This window comes from Aphis gossypii, chromosome 1, assembly GCF_020184175.1.
Source record: "Aphis gossypii isolate Hap1 chromosome 1, ASM2018417v2, whole genome shotgun sequence".
In the NCBI taxonomy this organism is placed as follows: Eukaryota; Metazoa; Arthropoda; class Insecta; order Hemiptera; family Aphididae; genus Aphis; species Aphis gossypii.
Genome location: NC_065530.1, coordinates 69,281,826 through 69,299,135, shown reverse-complemented (window position 1 = coordinate 69,299,135; position 17,310 = coordinate 69,281,826). Strand labels below are relative to the sequence as shown.

The following is a 17,310-nucleotide window of genomic DNA, read 5'->3' as shown; positions in this document are numbered from 1 at the left end:
AGCCGCAAACGAGACATCTCTTCTACGGCTTTGAGTATCGTCGCGTTGAATGACAGTGTTATAGGGCCGTTAACGGCACCGTTGATGACGACAACGATGAGGGCCCTTGCAATACACCGATGACGGCGATGATCACTTATTAGTGGCCGAGACTGCACAAAGTTTGTTTTGTTAGGAAAACATGATGTCAGCAGACCTACCCGTGGACAACATTTCCGGATGTTGCGTGACATCAGCGGCCACCGAATACAGACTATACCTGATAAATTGGGCACCCGGGCGAATACTATAGACCATCAATACCTATAAGGTGGCTGACTACCTCTTACGGATTTACAGAATCCCGTCGGTCGAGTCACGACGCGGTGGTCACCACTTCACTCGTTTTTTCGTCGTCATCTCCGCACACTATACATATTACCACTCACATTTTGTCGTTGCCTACGCTCCAATCGCGATCGGAATGAGTCGGACACTGATTAAACGCTTCCGGCAGCCCCGTTCTACCTGGACTATCCGCGAAAAGCCAAAAATTGCTCGTTTAAATTGCACTGACCAGTGGACGCTGGACAGTGGCTATAAATATTTTAAACTTAAATCTCATCTGTGACACACAATGTGTTATCGTCCGAAGTGACCGTCAAATTTCGATTTTTTTCCCCTTATTAATTTTAATAGATTCAGCTGCGAAAAGATCCGTAGTGTCACAACTTATACCTATATTTTATATAGTATAGCTGATCAAAACAATCGAAATAACTGTGTCAAAAGTTGCGTTTATATTTGTCGGATTTTAAGAAAAGGCAGACCTACGGACATATTAATTTAATTTGTCACAAAAACGCCATACAGAATCGGCTAGCGTATTGAAAAAATTCAAATATGACGTATATTATTATGTGCCTACACAAAAACGTAGTGGTTTTTTTGCATTCTCGAGTAATATAAATTAAGTGTTCCGTAGAATTAACGATTTATGAATAATTTTTAGATTTTATTGTTTTAATATTTTAGCACTTTTCATGAATCATAAATGATAAAGTGGATGGACGAGACTTGGTTTTTAAAGAACTATACAAGAATATTGAATCACCTAATTTCATTGAATTTGACGCCACTGCAACAAGAGACGATGTCTAACACATCAGTCAGTATGTACCTAAAACTAGTTTTTTTCTTCTTACATGGATGACGGATATTAGTGATATTACTATTGATAATAGAATAAAATAATATTATTTTCTATATTCAATGGTATTACTAGCCGTGGTTGTAATGATTTAGCTTTATATGCAAAAATCAATAGGTACCTACCTACCTAATCTATTTAAACTATTGTATATGGTTCTGGGTAATTGGTTCACCAATTTTCACTAAATTTAACTAATGAGTGGACTTTGGACAGGACGATCAAACACTAACTTAAATAATCTGTATTAACTATACCTAAGTGGCAGCATATTTTTTTTAGTAGATAACTGACATCAGTCAATTTACATGTAAATTACTAATGAGTTAAGACGCCGTTACCAAATTTTATACGTACAGTTATTTAAAAATGCATATTATAAATAATTAAATAATAAACAAGAGTTAAAATGATGCACTCCCTCCATTAGCATTAATTGGCACACCCCCAAGGAATTAAGCGCCGTTCATCTGACACCACTTAAAAAACTAAAATGCGGACGTAATAACTGAAGACAATAACTTTTCTTTTATTTTAGAGCTTAATAATATAAAAAAAAAAAATCAAATGATATAGAGACGTCCGGATATCCCCAAGTCACGATAACTAGGAAAATATTGAACCTTATCTATTGATTTCATTCTAAGTGATACTTTTTATAATAAATATTAAAGTAAATTGTAATAAATTTATAAAAGTGTATTATAAAGACATATAACAAAACTATAATAATATGGATCCCCCTCAAAAAATATACGGTTACAACTTACAAGTACGACTATATTCTGTTTCTGTAAATACTTGGCTAAAATACGATATTCCAAATTTCCAACGCGTCAACTGATCCATATAACCACCTTGATAATTTGACTTGTGTTGTAATGAGAACGAGACGACGTGCATTATGCATTTATGCAGTACCGTCTTAAGTCTTAACGTGATGTAATTTTAAACGAAAAAGAGAAAAACCTAAAAATATAAATTCAAACGAAAGACGATTTTTACTATTATGGCACTGTTTTTTTTCCATGAAAAGTGCGCAAAATAATAAAATTTGGTTTGACACCGTGGCACCACCTTAATATTATGATCGTGTTTGTGGTATGATTGAACCTAATTCGCGACTTCGCGAGTGGCGATTGTCGTGTAGTGTGTACTCGTGTAGTCGTGTGTGGATGCGTGGCCGCCGCGGTGTTGGTGGTGACTGATTAGACGGCGCTATCTGTGATTTCAGATTTGTGTAAACAATAATAATATGAGTATTGAGCATAGATAACAGATTTCTGATTTATTAACTTACCGTTTAATGTTAATTATTATTATTACTCTATGGTGTTAACTGTTAAGGTAATAAAGTGTTAACTGCTTCTGCACATTGAAGTGCTTTAATTGTTCGAGAAGTGCCTCAGTGGAAATTCGTTATTTCGTAGAACGTTTAGTCTCAGAAATGCAGAATAGGTGTTGTTGACACGTTACACATAATTTCAAATACCGACTGTAGACTACTTGAGCGATGCGAATCGTTATTGAACGAAAAACCACATTCAGTTTTCTACCGAGTATTCCACGATGTCAATTTGCAACGTGACCACCATTGTACTTTAACTAAAAATATTTCCTCAATTTATAATATTAGACATATTCATAATACCTACAAAATGACTAGTTAACGTTTACTCGATTTCTTCTGTCATTCACCATGGTTTTTACCAATATAAGAATACTGAAGGTATTCTCGTCATATAAGTTTCGCTGGTGTATTGCATTTATTGTTGTATTCAGTTTTTGGCAAATATTCAAAGCCATAACGAATAGTAATAAACAGGTAAATTAATAATACATATTATTTTAATAATTTTTTATTTATTTTTATACATACCTATAGTTAATATTTGAGTTATACCTATGTTCTTCCTGTTAATATAATAATTTATTCATACCTCATAAGAGATACTGTTTGAATTAAAATTTTTCTTATGTAGTTCCATGATATTTAAATCAATGTTAGACATTTTAATATTTCAATGGTTTATAATACTTATGTTTGTAATTTTCAGAAACTAATTCATTCTTCACATGTTCTAACCAATGACAACTCTTTAATGGAAAATAGTGTAAAAGATATGACATATCTTCCAGTTGGTGTATACTATGAAGCATTATGCCCAGATTCAAGAAATTTTATACTTCAGCATTTAGTTCCATCTTTTAATAAAGCACCAAACAGTTTTAGTATTGAATTTGTTCCTTATGGGAAAGCCAAGGTAATTATTAAATAATAGTTGATTATTGGGGTTCATAATTTGTGGCAATATAAATAATAGAAAAAAAAGCACTAAAAATGTTAAAAAACGCAACAAATTAAGAACGATGATCATTGACTGCAAACTTATGTAAAATTAACTTCTTTAAAATACCATGACTACTTAGGTAGCATTGACACTTTGATAAACTTTAATAAATTAATGCTAACAAACATTTCATTAATATGTTTATTAACATTAATGTAGCATATACATTTAGTAATTTAGTTACTTACTAGTTTCTAATAATTGCCAGTTATTTAGATAACATTGAAATACATCTTCATAATTTGTGTACAAAATTATTGTGGTAAATTGAAAATTTAACACAAAATATTAAAAAAAGAAAATTGCATAATTTATGTTTATGGTATGGATAAGCAATGAAACTAAATTAAATATCTGAGTTTAAGCATTCATTTTTCTATTATACTCCAAAAAAACCCATTTACTCCCAAATCCAAATTTTATTAATTGGTACCTAATAAAAATATTATTATTTAGACACATGAAAACTCTGATGGTTCGATCACATTTGCTTGTCAACACGGCCCAGTAGAATGCCATGCAAATAAAATTCATTCGTGTGCTACTCAACATGTAAAAGATCAAAGTGTTTTGGTCAAATATATATCATGCATGATTGATAATAATTATGAACCAGAAATGATTGGAATGCTTGTAAGTTAAAATAAAAATTAATGTTTGATAAAAAAAAAATGAAAATTAATTAATTATAATATGTCTATTTTAGTGTGCCAAAAAACACAATGTCAATTGGAATAAAATTTATGCTTGTTCAGAAGGAAAAGAAGGTGAACTATTATTAAAACTAAATGGTGAAGCAACAGATAAGCTGTGGCCTCAAGTTTCATTTATCCCAACAATTTTAATCAACCATGTAATTACAATTATTTTCTTAATTAATTATGTTGATTGGTGATTAACATTTTCATAATTTGTCATTAGGAACAACCTAGACAAGCTTCTGTCTTAAAAGATTTTTGGGGTGTTGTTTGCAGTTATTTCCCTCCTGTAAGTTCTTTAAAACATAATATTTACCTATTTTTAAAAATAAAATATTTAAATTGTAACTAAAATTGTCTAATTGATTATTTATTTTTAGGATTCAAAACCTGCTGCTTGTTAAATATTGATAACCACCATTTTTTTCTATTGACAATTAAGGTAAACAATATTTTATTATAAGTTATTAACTTATTTTAAAAAAAACCTTGTGATATTTGAACTAAACTTTATACTTTTTTATTGTTAATTTTTATTTGAATTCTAATATTTGTTTGTTGTGGCCATAATGGATATATTATATGATATAAACTAAGTATACTATACAAATAAATAATAGTACATTATTTATACTTAACATGATAATTATGATGTGCTTAAACTTTTTCATTGAGTATTATATTATTATAAAATATATTTTATTTGCTATTCAAATTCTCTGTGTAATTTATTAAATAATATATCAGTTGTTTTTTTCCAATGTAACTTTTATTATTATTATTATTATTATTATTATTATACTTGACATAATTATATTTAGAAAAAAAATTCATATTTAAAATATAAAAATCGCATCCAAGAGATTCATTATTATCTAAAAAAAAAAAATGATTTATAAATGTTCATTAACCAGCTAATATATTTAAATTTCAAAGTTAAAATAGTTGTTAGTATAAAATTAAAGAATATTAAAAAAAATAGTACCATATGTAATTAAAATTATATATAAAAAAAAAATCTATAGTTCAGTTATTGACTGGATGATAGATACTACCTATAATAGTTTAATTACATTATTAACTATATGTTTTTCCATAGTTATCTTTAACTTCAGGCCTTAAAGGTTAGTCATACTGTTATATTGTGTTATAAATCAGGATAAATTTACTCTATCCTATATTTATAAATTATTTTTTAAAACATTTTTTTATTATTTATAGGTTATAATTATGTATACACTTGACATATTCACAAATTCTTCTATAGTTCTATATGCATTACATATGAATAATTAATACTTATAATGTCATAATAATACATTATTGGACATTGGGCGAATTGAATATGTTTATTTAAGTGCCTCTGTGACTTGTATACAAAAAAATGTATACTAACAAAAATAAATATTAATTGCAGATAACATTTTAAATGCATGAAATGTATTATAATAGTTCCAACTTCTTGTTTCAAAGTATATTGAAACATATTTGTATTCAAAAATAATACTATACCTAAGCACTGTGTTTAATATGTAGTTTATACAGTGTTGTGACTTGTGATATACTTGAATTAGGTTTTAAAATGTACAATACTTTACTTTTATTTTTCAACACTCAATTCGTTATAATGTTTAAGTATTTAATAAAAAAATATAATTAAACAATTATTTGTGTGTGGTTAGCAAAAATTTTATTATTCAATGAAATGTCTTTGTTAAATTCAGTAAATATTAATTTCCTTGAAAATTCAAGCATTCATTTCACAATTATTTTCTTTGTCCACCATGTAAATATGTACCATGATTGTCTAAACATTAAGTACACATCTTGATATGTATGTTTATTTGTAATTGTAATGCATAGACAATCAACATAAATGCAGTCCGGTAATATCAATTAATAATTATTTCTCAATACATTAATATATATAATATGTATATTGCTTGTGATACCACTAAATATTTTCTGTGCTGTTATTAGGTATTATATTATAATATTTACTTAGTTGGTTAAATCATATACTAGTATATGATCTAAGCTTAGTTGGATAAAAATATTATTTTACCATTAATCGTTTAAAGACTGATTAAATTTTTATTCACAATATTCAAGTATTATCAATATTATTATAATAATATAAACTGATTAAATTTTTTTTTTTTTTTAAAGGTAGGTGGATGGTAGTTAAAATAACATCAGCATTATTAATATATATTTTAATTTTAATCTATACAAACATATAGTATAGTATAATAATTTTTTTTTATATATGTATGTTCATTTATTATATAGGTCGATACTAAAGTATAATCTTAATAGTATAAGAAAAATAAATAACAGTTTTTATGCCACTTATGTAACAACACATACCTGATTTTTACCAAATTTAATCCTTAAGCTAGGTGCAGTACATATATTAACTTACTATATTTAACATGAAAGTTTAAAATTTCTCTGAAAATAAACATATTTAAATTAATAAACAGTACAATTAGATAATAATCAGCTTTCATATAATATAATATGTATAGCACCCCTATTTTAGATATTATTTATACATTTCTCAATAGTAAATGTATGTTAAAAAGTAATAAATCATAATTTGAGAAAATTTAAACAAAACTTAATAAAACAATACAATTTTAACTTTTTGACAAGCATCAATTTTAAATGTAATTAGTAATTCATTTAGGTGTATAAGTATATTTGTAATTGAGTCTTGGAATTTATAATTTCTGTGTTATATGATGATTGTGATAATATGAGATAGTAAGAAATAGAATTAAATAATAAGGAGTGTGTTCGAAAACTCAACTATAGTTAACTCGAGTAACCCAAGTTATTCAGTGTAAAAGAATTAACTTCATGCTACCGTTCAGTAACACATAGTTGTTGACTTCGGGTTAACCCGACAACCCAAAATAAATAGGTAAGTTATTTTAACTCCACTGATGGCAATACAGTTAACTCTACTCTAACGTACTCTACTCCGACTAATAATATTCGAACACACCCAAGTAGGTAGGATTTACCAATTTCCTCAAACATTTCTACATTATATCAAAGTTCTTCTATTTTGTACTCTGCTGCAAATAATTTTTTTTTTTTAACTGGGGTATAATAAACATTTATTTGTGGTCAATTGTTTATAGTATCATATGTAATATAAGCAAAGGTAAATATAAAGGGATTAGATATCTTAATCAAGTTAAAATATAACTATCCTACTGTTTATAATTTGTTAAAATATTTTATTAATAGAGTATGAATAGAACAATATTGTGATATTATTATATAAGTACGAGTAGGTACCTAGTTTAATATGTATTATATATTCCTTTTAAATTTTAACATACTATATCAGATAAACATTAACTATTTTAAATAAAAAATAAATTTTTAATTCAAAACATTATAGTTATAATAATATATTAATATCTAGTAGTTAACCCTAACCACTATATGAAAAGAATCATTCAATATACAATACTAAATTGGTAGTATAAGTAATAGCAAAACATTAAATAATTTATTATAAAACATACATAGTATATTTATTTATTATAATATGAAAGTTAAGTTAAACCACAATTTTGTTGAATTTATATAAATTGGGATATTACTACTAAATAAATATTTAAATATGTTCAGATTTATATTTTGATAGTTAAGTACTAAAGTACCTATATTAGTATATTATATCATTAAGAATAATTAGTTTTAGATTTGTTAAAAAGGTACATTTTCATTCAGATAAATGTTTATACTATTCTAGTTTATTATTATTATTATTAACAATTAATAATTTGATAATGTGTATGTTGTGTATAAAGAAAAAATATTTTATTTTAGCTACGTATAATGATTGTTGTAATTATTATAAATTTTATTTATTTATTTGTAAAATTAATAATTGATTACTCACAGTGTCAGTCCATTGAAATATATTACCCTTGTGTTATAATCATTCATCACATACCAAATATTTTTAGATAAAAATTTAAAAATAGGGCTAGCCAGTTGAGTATTGTTCTAGTAGAACTAATTTCGATACATTTAATTTTTATCAACTTTATTGTATATTCAATACTATACATATTGAATTAATAAATAAATATAATGATTAGAATTTTTACTTCTTGAGATTCTATATCCAATCGATTTTAGTTAAAAATAAAACCAAACATAAGATTGATTTTTGTTTTTCAGGTCTTAAATAATCTACAAATATATTTCATTATATTTTGATTTTTTTTTTGTATATTCTATAGTTAGAATTTATGAATTAACTAATTTATATTAATTTTACACTCATCAAACTTCATTGATTTGGAATACAAGCCTAAAATATTAGTATTTTATAATTTTATTAATAAGACTAAACTATTTGTAACACTATAACATATTTTATATATTTTAAATCTTCTTTTTTTGTAGGGTTAAAGTATAGTTTGTGTATAAACATACTACTTGGGTATTTTGAAAATGTTTAAAATATTTTATTAAATCTATTTTTGAGTGTTAAGTGGACGGAGAAACTTCTACACAGATATTTTTGATTTAAAATATGTAATTGGTATTTTTGTACTAGAACCCAGTAAGTATGCTGTATAAAATAAAATGTATATGATTGATTTTAAAATTAGGTATCATTAGCTGTAGGTAAATATAGTGTAATTCGTGTATGTTAAATATTTATAATAGGTACTTAATTGATATTATCTATGCAATGATATACTAGTGTAATTTAATTAAATTTAAAAAATTGACTGAATAATATTAATAATATATAATAATTAATGGTAGATACACATGTTGATAGCATATAGCTGCTATTCAATTCATAATATTTTATTCGAGACATTCCATGCGTGTATAGGACTTAGGTATGTACTGAAACCATAGTCCATAATTAAAACATTAAATACTGATTATCTCATCTTTGGTCGGTACTTTTTATAATTTATACAATAATATAATATAAAATAGGTAACTCAATTGTAAAATAATAAAAATAATGATGATAATAAATAACAATAAATTATATTAAAAAATAAAAGAGGAATGTTGGTATTGGGACGTGTACCTATTATAGATAAATATTCATAAATAAAACAGGCACCGATTATATCTGACAACCAAAAATAAAATCAATAATTATAACATTTTGTTAACTAGCTAGTGTTTATAAGGTCGACGCTTCTTCATCCGGTATGTTCGTCAGATACGGATCATTGTACCAATAATACCGCGGAGATCCTTCCGATACGCAGAGCTGTTGTTCCAAAGGTTCAGTCCCCTCTACCCAGTACATCACGTAAAAATTGCACATTTCGTCGTCGCTCGTTGCGCTGTGAAAAAATTCAATAATCATCGGAAAATTAACCACAGTGACTGGGATTATATTTAATGAGTCGTGTCGATCTTACCCAATTCTAGTAACGGTGTTTCGTCTGCTTTCCATTGTGCACCTGGCAGCCTATAAAACGTTTAAATTATATATATATATATATATATATAATAGATAATAGATAGATTATAGTAATATTAGCGCCTAGCGGTATAGATATCAAACGGTATTTTTTGTGGTATAATGTAATTTCCGAATCCTAATGATCCAAAATACTAACGGTAAAATATTTGTTAAACTAATTTTAAAACTACTGTAATACCTATACTGTAACTTGTAAGATCGGAAATTATTCAAAATTATATTATTTGAAATCGTCAATAATTAGAGACCTCGCGGTTATACAGTAGTATAGATACATAGATAAAATTCTTACCAAAATATCACCAAACTTGACTGTAATATTGTTCTCTATTGGATAAAACATTTGTGGAGTCATAGGATCTCTTTTTCCTAGTAAATCCCATTTTTGTACTCCGTTACTATTCTTTACTCTGTAACCAGCTACAACTTTACCTATTAAAAGCAAAAAATCGATTATTGTTGTGATGAACTTTTAACATAAAAACAAAATGTGATGAACTAAGCACACATTGTACTCTTAACACATACCAAGTTCGTGGGTGTGGACTCTGTACGCAAACGGATGTATGACTTTTCCAGTCTCGTAGAGAGGACACGATGTTTCCATGTGTTCGATCGAATTTGGAGGAATCCTTCCATTTGTAGCTAGTAAGTATACTCCAGCTTGTTTATCTAATCTGTAAGAAAATATTATTAAAAAAATTTAGTAGCCGTAATACGTAGCACTTGTAAATTAAAAGTCAGAGGAATATATCTCATATCTATAATATAGTTTTATGAGTCTAAATACTGTATTAAGTATAACACATCTTTAAGTCCTTTAGGATAAAGTTGTAGATACTTTATAATTATAACAAATAAATATAAGTATAAAGTAATCTATATTTTTATGTATAATAATAAATTGATAACATTATACACAAACTCAAGAAATGTTATACAGATTATAGATAGATCATAGATGTAAATAAAAATATTAGATTATCTTACTGTTGTTCTGTGTAATGTAAGTATATCCCAGAGTTATCCGTTTCATCATCTGTATAGTAAATAATTTGTACATTAAGATTAGTTAGTAACGTATCATTACAATTACGTTTAATTTGGGCCAAACATTTAAGATTTCAAACAATTAGAATTATGCTCATATTGAATTATGGGCATGTAATACAAAAATAAATCGAGAGTTTAAAATTTCTGTACTGTACATATTTAATACTGACCATCAAACGTCCTGTGGTAGTGAACCTGTAAAACTAAATAATTGATCTGCGAATCCCCTCCGACTTTAAATCCAACACCATCTGGAAGTTTCAAAGTTGGTGCATCACGAGCCCAAGCGTACATTATCTAAGAAAATGATAAAGTTTAATATTAATAATAATAGGTAATATTCAGTTAAAAAACAGAATACAAACATTAGATCCTGATTTGCATGGGGTGGAATGCATGTACGCCTTATGTGTACTTGATGCCATTTGCATTTCTCCACAATTCCTTAAAATAAAATAATAAAATAATTTTCAATAGAAATAAATTAAAACAAGCTTGGAGGATGTTGCTTACCAAACGGGATCTTCACTTCCAGGGTCCGAACATCCATAAAGTAACATATGGTGCGATGTATGACCATGAGCTTTTGGCTCGAAACCGACTATAAACATTTAAAAAAATTAATAGTATCAAAATTATATAAAACATAATAACATTGAAATGTTTAAACAACAGAAAAATATTTTTTATGTAGATACCTAGGTATAATTCTAAATAGTATGTACCTATAACCAGGGGTGTTCCCGTAAGGTATACTACATATACGCCGTATACTCTCAAGATTTTTTTTCAATAATATGGGTATACTGAGTATGCTCTCAAGTCTCAATCGATTTGCGATTTTAACTCTCAAGATATTTTTACAAAATGTCAAAATTATAAATATGCTGCATATATACTCAATCATATACAAAGGAAAAAACAAAATTAATTTAATTAAGTAATTTTATCATATTTACGTCAATTATTTATGACTGAAAAAGTCATACTCTTTATTTTTTAGTATTTATAAAGATTGACGAGATATAATTTAAAGAGGATATGTAAAAAATCTATTTAAAATTGTTTACATATTATTAACACGCTCTTTACCAGCTTTACTCTTATAACCAATAATAAAAATATTTGTATTATATTTTAAATGTTTATATTTTGGTTTTTGATGATTTAGTATACTCTCAAAAAAAAATATTGGCAACACCTCTGCCTATAACACAACTTATGATTTCGGAAAGTACCTATAGTTTACAGGTACATAGAAACGCTCCGTATTTGATAATACAAATTAACTAATAAAGGATAATATAATATGACTACTTTTTTTTTATTTAAAAATAATACAAACAAGTAAAATCAAATTAAATATAACTATTATTTTTTTGTTAAAACTGTTATACACTTACCAATAAAGTAAGACTTGCTTGGGTCTATCCTAATAGGAGTGCATAAGTATAAATCCATCTATAAACATTTAAATAGTTGTTAATTTATAATATTTATTAAATTTTGAATATTATTGTACAATAATACTTATAACATATTGATTTAAGTTCTAGCATTTACATTTGATTATAGAATAATATTACGGTTGACTATGAACAAAAAGTTCAATACAAGATCCTACGTCAAAATATTTTAAATTATTAAATTCATAAATTGTTAAGTATTTATTGTATTTGTAAATTACCTATATAAATATATAATTAGCTTAGTTAAATTAATTGGAAAAAATTTAATATTTTTATATACAATATAATAAATTCGGTCTCTATAATTATTTTGTCCGAATTATGTAATATTGTAGTGTATAGTACAGAGTTTAAAAATTTAACTTAAATCAGAATGTCGTATTATGTTTTTATCGTCTACAATATTATGAGGGTTTTGTTCACAAAAGTAAAAAATAATATACATAACATGATTAATAATATGACAGTATACTATGTAACATACCTATTACCTACTACATATTATATACGTTTATATGAGGGTATAATAACATGGGTATGGTCGAATTGCACTTATCTTAGTCGAATTACACTTGGGTTTAAAAAAGGTAATGGTCGAACTGCACTCGGGTAAAAATCAGGTAGTAGTCGAATTGCACTTGGGCTCAAAAAAAGTATTTCAACCAAATTATCATACATTTGAAGGAGTTAAACATTTAGTAAACATTCATTTTCCTTCCCACTTACAGGCTTAGAACTGACAATGATTTTAATCATTGGCGTGGTTAAAAATGATTGTTTTATACATCACATTATGTTAATTATATATTTATACATTATAATTATTCTTATATATTATATTATTATACATTATATTATATTATATTATACATTTTTACTGTAGCATTCGTAAACATAAGATTCACAATATTTTTAACGGGTTTCCACGGTTTTTCCATTTTAACTCTTTTTTTGAATGAGTGCAGTTCGATTACTACCTAATTTTTAACCGAGTGCAGTTCAACTATTACCTTTTTTCAACAAAAGTGCAATTCGACCATTTCTTTTTAGGTAATAAGTGCAATTCGACTATCCCGAATAACATAAACATGTAACGAAACACAAACATATTTAATGTAATTAATGGTTTTATATTTTTACTCAATATAGTAGAAAAATGAATATCATTGAATACCTACTTCATACTCCATACGGATCTTTTCTGAATTTTAACATTTATTTATAAAATTAAATAATTTGATGAGTTAACTTGCCAAATTTTAAAGAAAAAATATTCTTTATAGTTTACACCATGTACACCAAGGTAACAATAAAAAAAACGTGAATAGGTAATCCCGTTATGTTCTGGTCTTGAATTTTTGAATGTTAAATTAGTTAAAGAATATTCAAGCACCTAGCTGTGACATTCGATGATTAATCGTCACGCGCAGAACAAGAAAATACAAAATAAATACTTCATATATTTTAGTAATAACAAATTTTTATAACGTTACTTGATATTATATTTTTTAAATGGTTCATTTTCTTCAAATGTTTGAAAACAAATTAAATTAATTTGTCAAAGTCAATTTAAAAAAAAAAAATCCAAAATAAATGGATTTGGAAGTAATAATGCGGTAAATTATAACACTGTAAATTCTCATTTTAGTATCTAAATACGAAATTCATTATAAATAACGAATATAATAATAATGCCATAGATATAGATTGAATATCTAATACCATTGTCATTAATCTATAGCAATATGAATTTCAAAATTGGCGTGCATATATAGGTATATCGTATATATAACTTTATTATAAATGCTATTATTACTTTAAAAACTATATATTATTCATATTGCGATCATTATTGTATCTTATATCGAATCGTCTGATGCTGGTAGTTGGTACTTATTATTATTTATAAACAATAAGAATGACAGTTTTTAGTATATTGTATATACTATATACTATATTACATATAGGTACATAACTACATAAGCCAAACCCCATACAATTACACAGACCACAGTAATATTTTTTAATATTTTATTAAATGAATAAACATTGTTATAAAAATTAGAGAGCAACATATATCGTAGCTAATAAGTAATAATTAGTTAACAATTATCATTTATCATTATCAAGATATATCAGAGCTCAAAGGTTAATTATTACTGACCAGTGATCGTACAACACGTATTATAATTATAGGTATACATAATTTTATATTACATATTATCATAATATTATTTGTATCGGTAAGTTGAACTAAGTTCCTATTTTTGTTTTCATTTTATATAAACAACACTATTTTAATAGTATGGGATAAAGTAAACACGTAGGCCCATTGAGGACTCGCCGTCAAAGGATACTAGGAATTTTTTAGTATGTTTAACTTTTTAAGTATAAAATCACACGCTTAGGATTTAAAATACATTTTATATATAATTACCAAGTATGACAATATAATTTAGGCAACAAACAAACAGTATTATTGAAGTACATTAAAATATCTTAGTTATAAATAAGCTACCTCGAAAATACGGATGAGACGGTTCACACTAAATTAACCCAAACACGACGAAGTCGAATCGTACAGGTTCCCGGTCACACGCATCAGCTATATAATAGCACCTATACTACAGTATATAATGTAATAATATATTCGTACCGCAACGTATTGTATTATATATATATATTATGTATATGATATACATTTATGCGGCAATGGAAATGTGCTATGGATGGTTTGCGTGCGGTGTGTCACGCGTATACCCGGAGCGCCTACAATGCGGGTCCCCCTCTCCCTTGCCATCGAAAAAACGTAAGACTGTATAATAATATTATCGTTCTATAATAATTGATGTACAACGGTGAAAAATAATTAAATAGACACAAAGCTGATCGTAAAAAAATCGACAGTGCGACGAAATTCTGCCAAAACAAAATAATATGTAACACAACTGGTTTTATTCGACGATAAATTGATATCTACCCTGTGTAAAAATTCAAACAATTTTCTAGAAAGGCTCGTGTTTTTTTACGTTAGTCATACATTTTAGTATTATAAATATTATTTATTATACAATTAATACATCAGTGCGTTTGACATTTGATGCAAAACATTCTAATATATACTTTAAACTTATTTGATGATTACCCGTTATAGGTACAATTAATGAATATATTTAATTGGTAGTTTTATTGGTTAGGGGAAAAGAGAACGAAATTCCAAGGAAGTTATTTGCTCTCCCCTCTTCCCTCTGAAGGATACACACCTATACTTATTCAATACCGTCTTCGTTCATAATTTATATAAGTACGCCGCAATTTTGAACATTTCTTATATCGACTTTCTTGTTTATTTAATATTATAAAATATGCATGGTTCGGACAAAAAAAAAATTATAAAGGAAAACTGAACGAGGACAATTTTCTCCCAACCCAAAAACACCCTACATACACTGCACTGCCTACTCAATTCTTTTTTAAATTGTATTGAATATATTTTTTGAATATTATATAGTACAGTAATATAATATAATATGTATATAGACGCGTAGCCAGGGAGGGTGTTACAGGTGTAGTAACACCCCCCCCCCTCAGCCGTGGTATACTTAATATATTTTATCAAGATAAAGATGCATCATAAGCATGATTTATCTTAAATAGTATACTTTAAAGAAGTAATCAATTTTGTGTGTATAATTTTATCAATTCATTTTGAACACCCCCTTAGAAATTTCCTGTATGTACATAATACACTATTACAACCCTGTAGGTCTTCTATTATGCATAATTGCGTAGTGTTGTGACACAAGTGGCATATATTTCGTTGAGCAATGTAGAATATCTGAGCGACTGTGCGTCATTCTTAAAAAACCATATATTATTATGTCAATATGTCGTAAACAGATCTATCTCCAGAAAACCGACCTACCATTCGCTACTTAACCGTATCGTTATATTAAACGCTAATTATTAAAATATGTTAGATCACATCGGATCATATTGTATTTCTATAACAGGTTGTACAAACTAAGGTCACTTATTGTAGGCGACTAATTATTTCCACCAACTGCAGTCGTTGCTGACCCTATTGCTCGTATATGCATTATAGGTAGGTATATAATTCGTAAACATATTTAAGTATTTATTATAATACTATGCACACTTGAGACTTGAATTGACGACGGATATTGCGATTTACTACACATAGTATTACGCTCTTATAATTACTGTGGTCCGCTATACTCTAATATATAATAATAATAATATCATATTAAATACTACTGCGGTATAATGTCATTTATTTTAAATCTTTCGTCGATTGACAATATTAATATTCTTATAAAGTGCACTAATGCAGTCGTATACAGATGCAGTCACTCACCTTTTTGGGCTGGACATTGGGCATGAGTAGCGAGTACTTGTCCACGCGGTACGACTCGGCGGACGGCCATATGGCAGCAGTGGCGAAGACGACCACCAGAGAGACAAACGACGCCGACGATGCCGACGGCATAACTATGCGATGCTGTGCCACTGCAGTGGCGTGTTAACGCACGGGCGTGACCTGAGCGCGAGCACGCCCGCCGCAAAATACCGCCGTGAAGACCGGTTGTCTGCGGACGACTGCGGTCGACGGCGACGCGACGCGCGATTTCTATAAAACGTTGTACGCCGTTCGCCTACACGGTCACACCGCGCCACTCATGCGCGCATGACAATCACCTGTACACCACTACCGCCGAGATGGACTCTGTTGTAAAGTGTGAGTGTCACCCGTCGAAAAATCGGAAATTTATTTTAGACGACGTCTATAACGGATTTTTATAACGATATTACAGTATAGTGACGATTTATATTACAATAATATTATAATATGGTGGTGGGCTGTTAAAACGGAGGTCGCGACGATAGGACGACACGAGCTCACACCGTTTTGACGTATAAAACAATATATTTTTTTCGTTATAATATTTTGGCGCGCACTTCAGCTGCACTCGACTCTCGGGGCCGACGCACCTGAACCTCGACGACCGGTGTACGGGCTAGGACTATACACAGA

At 27.9% G+C, this 17,310-nt stretch overlaps 2 protein-coding genes across 2 annotated transcripts; one reads left to right on the top strand and one right to left on the bottom strand.

Annotated features, from left to right (window-relative positions):
- Positions 1-2,369: 2,369 nt before the first annotated feature.
- On the top strand, positions 2,370-4,953 carry LOC114129496 (GILT-like protein 1). Its single transcript, XM_027994248.2, has 6 exons — positions 2,370-3,014; positions 3,247-3,453; positions 3,997-4,173; positions 4,247-4,393; positions 4,462-4,527; positions 4,619-4,953. The coding sequence occupies exons 1-6, from the start codon at positions 2,889-2,891 to the stop codon at positions 4,640-4,642; spliced, it is 747 nt and encodes a 248-aa protein (XP_027850049.1). The 5' UTR covers positions 2,370-2,888; the 3' UTR covers positions 4,643-4,953.
- A 4,306-nt stretch (positions 4,954-9,259) lies between these two features.
- On the bottom strand, positions 9,260-17,234 carry LOC114129500 (peptidylglycine alpha-hydroxylating monooxygenase). Its single transcript, XM_027994253.2, has 10 exons — positions 16,633-17,234; positions 12,189-12,246; positions 11,299-11,386; positions 11,151-11,229; positions 10,956-11,082; positions 10,723-10,771; positions 10,261-10,409; positions 10,025-10,164; positions 9,668-9,717; positions 9,260-9,589 (listed from the first exon to the last, which is right to left on the bottom strand). The coding sequence occupies exons 1-10, from the start codon at positions 16,762-16,764 to the stop codon at positions 9,424-9,426; spliced, it is 1,038 nt and encodes a 345-aa protein (XP_027850054.1). The 5' UTR covers positions 16,765-17,234; the 3' UTR covers positions 9,260-9,423.
- Positions 17,235-17,310: the final 76 nt, after the last annotated feature.